Source organism: Salvelinus fontinalis, chromosome 38 (assembly GCF_029448725.1).
Source record: "Salvelinus fontinalis isolate EN_2023a chromosome 38, ASM2944872v1, whole genome shotgun sequence".
Lineage (NCBI taxonomy): Eukaryota > Metazoa > Chordata > Actinopteri > Salmoniformes > Salmonidae > Salvelinus > Salvelinus fontinalis.
In genome coordinates this window covers 546345-556438 of record NC_074702.1, presented here as the reverse complement: position 1 = coordinate 556438, position 10094 = coordinate 546345, and the positions used below count along the sequence as shown (strand labels likewise).

General features: G+C 38.4%; 1 protein-coding gene across 1 annotated transcript; it reads left to right on the top strand.

The window, feature by feature from the left end:
- Positions 1 to 2353: 2353 nt before the first annotated feature.
- LOC129837881 (membrane-spanning 4-domains subfamily A member 4D-like) lies at positions 2354 to 6918 on the top strand. The gene is made up of 7 exons (XM_055904382.1): positions 2354 to 2392; positions 2881 to 3043; positions 3298 to 3396; positions 3645 to 3701; positions 3863 to 3973; positions 4272 to 4388; positions 5125 to 6918. The coding sequence occupies exons 2-7, from the start codon at positions 2885 to 2887 to the stop codon at positions 5152 to 5154; spliced, it is 573 nt and encodes a 190-aa protein (XP_055760357.1). The 5' UTR covers positions 2354 to 2392; positions 2881 to 2884; the 3' UTR covers positions 5155 to 6918.
- The last annotated feature ends 3176 nt before the right edge of the window (positions 6919 to 10094 follow it).

Here is a 10094-nt window from a genome sequence, read left to right as displayed (position 1 = left end):
GCTCAAATGCATTAAGAAGGAAAGACATTCCACAAATCAACTTTTAACAAAGCACACCTGTTAATTGAAATGCATTCCAGGTGACTACCTCAGGAAGCTGGCTGAGAGAATGCCAAGAGTGTGCAAAGCTTTCATCAAGGCAAAGGGTGGCTACTTTGAAGAATCTCAAATATAAAATATATTTTCATTTGTTTAACACTTTTTTGGTTTCTACATGATTCCATATGTGTTATTTCATAGCTTTAATGTCTTCACTATTATTCTACAATGTAGAAAATAGTTAAAACAAAGAAAAACCCTTAAATGAGTAGGTGTGTCCAAAATGTTGACTGGTAGTGTATATATATATATATATATATATTTTAAAACACAGAAGTAGTGCGCTGGGCCTTTACTAGTTCCGTACTAGTCCCACCCTCAAACTACTTCCCAAGGCTATACCCATAGATAAAGAGCAGTATAATATGGTGTTGTATAGAGCTCTTAGTATCTATACTCATAGATAAAGAGCATGAGATTATATTGACCTCTTAGCATCTATACCCATAGATAAAGAGCAGTATAATAAGATATTATATAGAGCTCTTAGTATCTATACTCATAGATAAAGAGCAGTATAATATGGTGTTATATAGAGCTCTTAGTATCTATACTCATAGATAAAGAGCAGTATAATATGGTATTATATAGAGCTCTTAGTATCTATACTCATAGATAAAGAGCAGTATAGTATGGTATTATATAGAGCTCTTAGTATCTATGGTATTACCCCCAACACGGCAGGCTGCTTCAGCAACAGGTCATGGAGGGGTCCTTTGGGAGCAGGCATTAGTTCAGTTGCTTGGTAATACTTGATCAGTGGTTCTCCTCTCTGGTCCCCGGCCTCCTCATACTCCTCCTCCTCAGCCTCAGGACCCAGTGTGAAAAAAAATATAAAAAAAAATAATAATATATATATATATATATATACACTTTGTCTATTTGTTTATTTACAACAATAATAATCATCATCATCCTCATCATCATTATCCTATCAAAACAGTCATTATAGCCTACATTTAGCTGGAAACAGTTGTGAGAGAAATCCGAGTGTCTCGCCTACTTTTACATAGAAGATCATTAACATAAAATATTGACAACTGCATTCATATGATAAACATTTACATTAAAACTATCACTATTATTATATTGACATTTCTCACATTCACACTCACCAGAGTTGATTTAATGCTCGTACTGTTGTCCCCTAAAACTATGGTCTTGAAGTGCCTTCTTCAGCATCACTGTGCCTGCTCCCTGTAATGTTTAGCTTCTCACCATTTCCTCTGTTGACGTGGAGGAAGCTCTTCTAAAGTGTGACCACAATGGCCACCCTATCATATGAGATATCTGCTGATTTAAAGACAAGAGGCACCACGTCCTCCAATTGTTCAAACCACATGTGCTGTTAGTTTCAGGTGATGAGAGAGATGGTGTGAAGCGCTCAGAAACACACTACAACACTTGATGAACTTTGTTGTATGTATACTATTCAGTTTCTGAAGAAGTTTTCCACCTGTGAATTCAGTTCACCTTGACCTTGTACCCGGAGCGCATCCACTCAGCTTTAGTGTTTTCAACAAACAGAATATCTCTCTGGTTCTCTCTCTCTCTCTCTCTCTCTCTCTCTCTCTCTCTCTCTCTCTCTCTCTCTCTCTCTCTCTCTCTCTCTCTCTCTCTCTCTCTCTCTCTCTCTCTCTCTCTCTCTCTCTCTCTCTCTCTCTATCTGGTTCTCTCTCTCTCTCTCTCTCTATCTGGTTCTCTCTCTCTCTCTCCCTCTCTGGTTCTCTCTCCCTCTCTGGTTCTCTCTCTCTCCCTTTCTGGTTCTCTCTCTCTCTCTCTCTCTCCCTCTCTGGTTCTCTCTCTCTCGTTCTCTTTCTCTCTCTCGTTCTCTCTCTCTCTCGTTCTCTCTCTCTCTCTCTCTCTCTCTCTCTCTCTCTCTCTCTCTCTCTCTCTCTCTCTCTCTCTCTCTCTCTCTCTCTCTCTCTCTCTCTCTCTCTCTCTCTCTCTCTCTCTCTCTCTCTCTCTCTCTCTCTATCTGGTTCTCTCTCTCTCTCTCTCTCTCTCTGGTTCTCTCTCTCTCTCTCCCTCTCTGGTTCTCTCTCCCTCTCTGGTTCTCTCTCTCTCCCTTTCTGGTTCTCTCTCTCTCTCTCTCTCTCCCTCTCTGGTTCTCTCTCTCTCTCGTTCTCTTTCTCTCTCTCGTTCTCTCTCTCTCTCTCGTTCTCTCTCGTTCTCTCTCTCTCTCTCTCTCTTGCTGTGTGCATGTGTATGAAAATGTGTTTGTCCATCACAGCCTGCTTACCAGACCAGCGCAGTGCGACTTCCTCCATTAAGTTAGAAAGAACAGCAGCAGGTATGTAAACTTCATGAAAGCTTGTTCTGCTATTACCTTTCATCATTCATGATGTGTTTCCATTTAATTACAATATCTGGAGTTATTGCAACAGTTTATGGTTTATTTCAGCAATATTATTCCGATAGTTTTTATTGGTAACACGTTACATTACAGTGTCCTCATTACGTCAGTAGTGTTATTGTCTACATGATGTGTTAATAAAGGGAAACCTCATATTCATCGTCTCCAGTACCAATCCAACATCAACATATGTGAAAATGGTGCGTTTCTATGTTCTGTAGTAAACAAATATAGAGAAATATGTGTTTCCAATGACATCATCATTGTGCATCGTGTGATTTTGACCAGCTGTGAGGAGGCATTGCCTACTAATGACCTATTAATTGTTTACTTATTATTTCATTAGAAGCACTTATCTTCCTCTATATTCACTAAAGTAGTTTTTATTATATTTTTCTCCCTTTAATGAAATGTATTGTTCGCAGGTAAATGAAGTACACATTTCAGTCAGATGAGTGCATGGTCATCACTATACCTCTGGGCAGTCTCAGAGATGCTCAGGAGGGCCAGCTGATGCCTGAGAAGTTCCACTGTGTCTTCAAAGATGTCTACAAGGTCTTCCTCAAGGGTCAGCCTAAAGCTCTGGGGGTACGAATAGCAAAAATCTTCCTATACAGCCGAGTAAACATTTATTTCAGGCAGGCTAATCTGTGGATTATAAAAATACATTAATGATTAGCAGAAGTTACGTTGAACATTTGATAGATGTTCATGAAAGGGCCAGTTTCCTGGATACAGGGTCGGTGATGTTTAGTCCAGGACTAGGCTTAATCTGGGTCCAGGAAAGCCTCCTGTATTGTTTTCTCGTCTGTTAGTCTGAATATATCTTCTTCTCGTTTTAGGCAGCTCAGCTCATTGCTGGAGTCCTTGTCTTGATTCTGGGGCTACTGCTTGTCCAGCACAGACCATTAGTTCTGATATACACCATGACCAGTGTCCTGGTAAGAACCACTGCGATCAGCCCACAAAGTAGTTTGTGTCATCATCAATTATTGGATTAGACACATGATAGAGCCGATGTTGGACCAAAGCTTCGTGTCGTCTCTATCCGTTATTCTCTCCTGTCGTCAGTGTGCATTGTGTGTGAAGTGTGTACTCTACAATGAGGATAATACACATACTGTTGATTGAAATTGTAATCAGTTTCTCAAATAATGAAAGAACAAAAAAACATATTTGTTTTATAAAGTTTGTTGCTGCCGGAATACTGACCTATGCTGCAGGTCATTCTCCAGATATGTGTGTGGTAAGTTCAAGCTTTACAAACATGTCTAAATTCAGTCATGGATCAAATATGAAATAATTGTAGATTATTTAAATTATAATGAAAATATTACACATCAAATATATCATAAACATACCAATTGAATAGTGAGGTGATTCTGTGTTTCTCTCCACTATCAACAGGCCAAACTGTCATTTTCCTTGAACATCGTCAGCTGTTTCTGGACATTAGCTGCTGTTGCTCTCTGCACTGCTGATGTTATCTCTTTTGGTTTCCACGGGGACCATCAAGAGGTTCCAGAGCTAATTACTTAATTGTTTGTTCATTACAATGAGTTAATTTATTAGTATTGATTTGTTAATGAGGTGGAAGAGTACAAGCATTGAAATTAGATAACGCAATACGGATACTGAATTGTTAGTTTGCTTTGTAATTCTGTGTAAATGTTCTCCACAAACAAAATACTAAACCACAAGAGCTTATCAACATAACATTAAACCACAGAAAAACATGTTGCTATGTACAGTGTATTAAGTTATTAAGTTATTAAGATATTAGTGTATTAAGTTACTATTCTCTTTACTCTGTCAGGTATTTTCTGGAATCAAATGGATGATTGTAGTTCTCCTGGTCATTGAACTGGTCGTTGCCATGGTGGTGATCTACTGGGAGAGTAAAGCAGTGTGCAGACAGCACTTCAACATTCTGGTGAGACTCTACTGTTTATTATACTGACTGGGCTGAACATTCTGGTGAGACTCTACTGTTTATTATACTGACTGGGCTGAACATTCTGGTGAGACTCTACTGTTTATTATACTGACTGGGCTGAACATTCTGGTGAGACTCTACTGTTTATTATACTGACTGGGCTGAACATTCTGGTGAGACTCTACTGTTTATTATACTGACTGGGCTGAACATTCTGGTGAGACTCTACTGTTTATTATACTGACTGGGCTGAACATTCTGGTGAGACTCTACTGTTTATTATACTGACTGGGCTGAACATTCTGGTGAGACTCTACTGTTTATTATACTGACTGGGCTGAACATTCTGGTGAGACTCTACTGTTTATTATACTGACTGGGCTGAACATTCTGGTGAGACTCTACTGTTTATTATACTGACTGGGCTGAACATTCTGGTGAGACTCTACTGTTTATTATACTGACTGGGCTGAACATTCTGGTGAGACGCTACTGTTTATTATACTGACTGGGCTGAACATTCTGGTGAGACTGTGTACATTTATTATACTGGAGTGTACATATAATTATATATATACTTCTTATATAGCGACAAGTGTATTTACTGAGTGCACACACTACATAACCAAACACATTCCTTGCAGGGCTCACTCAAAAAAGAGACATGGTCTCAATGATGACTTCCTGTATGGTTAAATAAATAAAATAAGTTGTTTGTGATTTTTCTCTCCAGCCCATGGTCACCCTGAAGCAGGACGTATGAACAACCACAAACAATTAAGTGAAATCATTACTAAACTTGTACGACATTTGTTTTACTTGTGCCAATTCATAGTGGATACAGATAGTCTTCACTTTGTGTTTGTTATTATGATGTTGTGATTACCTATGATGTAGTAGTCATTACCTATGGTGTAGTATTGATTACCTATAATGTAGTAGTGATTATATATGATGTAGTAGTTGTTACCTATGATGTAATAGTCATTACCTATGATGTAATAGTGATTATCTATGATGTAGTAGTTGTTACCTATGATGTAATAGTCATTACCTATGATGTAGTAGTGATTACTTATTATGTAGTCATTACCTATGATGTAGTAGTGATTACTTATTATGTAGTGTGTATGTTCGTATTTTGTGTAATTCTAACCATTGCAAAATAGTGATATATTGGCACTGTCTCAAAAGTGCAAATAAGGAAATTAAATACAGAATATAATTTAGAAATATGGGTCCTATTAAGTTTTCACGATACATATATCCTCTGAGAAATAGTAAGAACATTGCATACCATTTGTTGTAGCAGTTTGGTCAAAGAGAAAAGCTACTATCATGACAGATGTTCTACTTACAATGTAAAGACCGACACCGGATAGGAGAAGCAGGTACCGGGAGTCAGACATTTATTAGGGAACAGACAAGGAAACAAGACAGCAACAGCATCAGAACACGGGTAACACTGACATGAGACAATTCATCCCGAAGCAGGGAACAGACAGATATAGGGAAGGTAATGACACAAGTGACACAATGATCGGCTATGAAAAGCCAACTGACATTTACTCCTGAGGTGCTGACTTGTTGCACCCTTGACAACTACTGTGATTATTATTATTTGACCATGCTGGTAATTTATGAACATTTGAACATCTTGGCCATGTTCTGTTATAATCTCCACCCGGCACAGCCAGAAGAGGACTGGCCACCCCTCATAGCCTGGTTCCTCTCTAGGTTTCTTCCTAGGTTTTGGCCTTTCTAGGGAGTTTTTCCTAGCCACTGTGCTTCTACACCTGCATTGCTTGCTGTTTGGGGTTTTAGGCTGGGTTTCTGTAGAACACTTTGAGATATCAGCTGATGTAAGAAGGGCTTTATAAATAAATTTGAATTGATTTGAAGTAATTGAGTCCACGTGAGTCCAATGATCGCTGATGCGCGTGACGGGGAGCAGGTGTGATATTGCATTATGCAATATGACATTAGAAAATGTAGGCTATATTTTCATTTGACTTGTATCTGCTTAAAATGAATTTAAACACGTATTGTTTTATGTCTTCTTTTTTAACAATAGACCTGTATTTCCGTTCCTTCCTGATCACGTTGTCATAATAATACAGCTAGATTTTATGCACCAAAGCGTACAGAATATTTTCCAATCAACTCTTAGATAATATACCAAAAAATAGGACTTATTAAACTACAAATGACCACCAATGAATTGGAAGATCAAAAAATAAAATTATTTGTATTATTTTTAATTGAATATTCAGTATATATTTTTACATGTTTTACAGCCTTTTATTTTGGTGAGACAGAGAAGTAAATGAGCTCTCAGAGAGGAACTATTTCTTCGACATAATTTAGGTTTGTTTTAACAGAGGTCTGGGGTCTAGGCACAACACTCATGCCTCTAGGAGATTGCATGGTACATGTGAGGAATCTATTTGGCCGGATCCAGTCCCTCTACATCCGTACCTCCCACTGTTTGCAAAGTACAATTTTAAATAAAAGCGATCAGAGTTCATTCGAGTTGCCTCCTCATTAATTATCCTGCCCTCACTTTAAAAAACGTAATGTGAAAAGGCGGGTTTTCAGCCAGCGCCTGGTTTGCGCAACATTATAGCCTATGTTTGAGACCAACATGTGGCCATTGCTGTGGTGAGAGAGAAGGGTGCCAGTATCTCAGAAATATAATGAGATTCACCTTCTATGATCTCTATCCCTCTGTCTGCTATACACGAGGAGCCTGCAACTTTCATCTCTCCAGCGTTGCCCTGCATCATGTATTTCCTTATAGAATCATAGCCACGTGAAGGGTTCTGGACGAACTGCAGCACCCCTGGTTAATGGAAATACATTTGCCAACGTTATAGAATTACTGCTGTCTGTTCAGAAATAAATTTAATAATTCAGAATACTACACCAGGACACAGCATATAATTTAGACAGGGGACCAATAGCTTCTTTTTTTTAAATGGTCAAGTTGATTGTGTTCATGTAGCCCAATCACAAGGCTATAGCCTGAGAACGCGCATCAAATCTCTCAGTGAACAGCATGCAGCCAGAACAAGCCTTTTGCAATATTTCAAATACAATTGCGGGAAAACACAGGTTGGAAAGAAAATTGATCATTTTAACAACTTCCAAATAGGCCTATTGAGTGAACATTGTTTTACAAAGTCAAACAAGAGAGGTAGGTTGTTGGCACAAGAGGAGAGTATCATCCATTGCTGGCCAGTGAGCTACGCATCAATGGGCGAGTCAGTGAAAGTGGAAAGCTTTTCAAGGACTATAATTTCCTCCTCATATTGTAACCTACAACATGTCTCCACACACCTAGTTCTAGGCTATTGATGGATTCAAGACTAGGTCGTTTTTATTGATCTTGGATTCTCAGTTTGTCAGTGTGAAAGTAGTCTGTCATTTCGATCATTTGTGCGGTAATAAAACATATTCTGCTAAAGTCTGCAGTCATGTAAAATGACATAGAATTGCATAAAATGTGTTTTATAAAAGGCCATTCTTCCCGGACCCAAGTTCAAAAAGATATTTCCATGTATGCAATTTACAGTTGAAGTCGGAAATATACATACACCTTAGTCAAATATATTTAAACTCAGTTTTTCCACAATTCCTGACATTTAATCCTAGTAAAAATTCCCTGTTTTAGGTCAGCTAGGATCACCACTTTAATTTAAGAATGTGAAATGTCAGAATAATTGTAGAGAGAATTATTTATTTCAGTTTTTATTTCTTTCATCACATTCCCAGTGGGTCAGAAGTTTACATATACTCAATTAGTATTTGGTAGCATTGCCTTTAAATTGTTTAACTTGGGTCAAACGTTTCGGGTAGCCTTCCACAAGCTTCCCACAATAAGTTGGGTGAATTTTGGCCCATTCCACCTGACAGAGCTGGTGTAACTGAGTCAGGTTTGTAGGTCTCTCTCCTGAAATAAATCATTCTCTCTACTATTATTCTGACATTTCACATTTTTAAAATAAAGTGGTGATCCTCCTTTTACTAGGATTAAATGTCAGGAATTGTAAAAAACAATAATTTTCCTATCTATTTTGTGAAGTGCACCAGTCCCTCCTGCAGCAAAGCACCCCCACAACATGATGCTGTCACCCCCGTGCTTCATGGTTGGGATGTTGTTCTTCGGGTTGCAAGCCTCCCCCTTTTTCCTCCAAACATAACGATGGTCATTATGGCCAAACAGTTCTATTTTTGTTTCATCAGACCAGAGGACATTTCTCCAAAAAGTACAATCTTTGTCCCTATGTGCAGTTGCAAACCGTAGTCTGGCTTTTTTAAGGCGGTTTTGGAGCAGTAGCTTCTTCCGTGCTGAGCGGCCTTTCAGGTTATGTCGATATAGGAATAATTTTACTGTGGATATAGATACTTTTGTACCTTCCTGCAGCATCTTCACAAGGTCCTTTTCTGTTGTTCTGGGATTGATTTGCACTTTTTGCACCAAAGTATGTTCATCTCTAAGAGACAGAACGCGTCTCCTTCCTGAGCGGTAAGACGGCTGCGTGGTCCCATGGTGTTTATACTTGCGTACTATTGTTTGTATAGATCAGTGCTTCTCAATTATTTTCTGTTACGCCCCCCCATAGGAAGAAGTTAACATTTCGCGCCCCCCAACTCTCCGCCGCGACTGTAAATAGTATAATTTGTCTATAAAATTGTTATAAGTACACCTCTGCATAACATTGTATCCTTATTAACATTAAAGAAAACAAAACAAAAAATAAAGAAATATAGATCAACTTACAACAAAGAATAACTTTATTAACATTGTTTTTTAGTCTGTAACAGAAAATACTTAAAGTGCATCAATTTGCATGAAAAAAAAATACAAAATTAAGCCTTAAAACTGTAAACATTTTATACCATTTGATACTGAAAAATTTAATTAAATATAATCAATAAGAATAAATTCAAATTGATCAGCAACATTAACTCAGGAGCACAATATATGAAACACTTTGACTTATAAAACAAATTAATAAAACAATGTGCTGATTTTTTAAAATCAAAATGAGGAAGACATAGTTTTTATTTTTGCAGCACTTGCGTCATCCAGCATAACAGAGACCATGTCTAATGCTGCAGGCAGTATCAGCTCCTCTGCTATGGAGTGTTTTTTTTGTTGCACTGAGCAATTTGGTACGCCACCTGATATGATGCTAACAGTGCTCGCTGGTTTACTGAAGTAGCATTCACAAAGCGGGACGATTGTAGACAATATTCGGCACGTTTTCGCTGAAAAAACTCAAGCAGCTCATCAGCGTGATTGGGGTGTAATGTCTTTATTAAGTGACGCCTTAATTTATTTGGCTTCATGTTGTCCGCTGCCAACATTTTTAGACACAGTAAACATACCGGTCTTTCCTCGTCTCCCACCGTAGTCACAGTGAAGCTAAGCGCTACATACGCGTCGTCATATTTCCTCGTCTTAGCTTTCGGGAGACTTACCTTTGTCTCATGATCTCCGTCTTTTCGTCCCTGTTAAATATTTTTTCCATGATGTCTCTTAAGGGTTTGTTATCTGCACTTTATATCTCCTGCTGTGTGCTCTTGTTCGGTGCAACAAAAAAAAAACTACTCCCTGCAGCAAAAAAAGCATGTTCCCCGGGGTCACTCCGAGCCCCCCCAGGCGCCCCACTATTTGAGAAGGACTGGTATAGATGA

What these genes read in the sequence shown, in the direction of transcription:
- LOC129837881 (XM_055904382.1), top strand. Translation starts at nt 2,885, where the DNA reads ATGAAGTACACATTTCAGTCAGATGAGTGCATGGTCATCACTATACCT. An exon ending in GTCAGCCTAAAGCTCTGGGG is followed by an intron (nt 3,044 to 3,297) that starts GTACGAATAGCA and finishes TTCTCGTTTTAG; the next exon opens with GCAGCTCAGCTCATTGCTGG. An exon ending in ATTCTCCAGATATGTGTGTG is followed by an intron (nt 3,702 to 3,862) that starts GTAAGTTCAAGC and finishes CACTATCAACAG; the next exon opens with GCCAAACTGTCATTTTCCTT.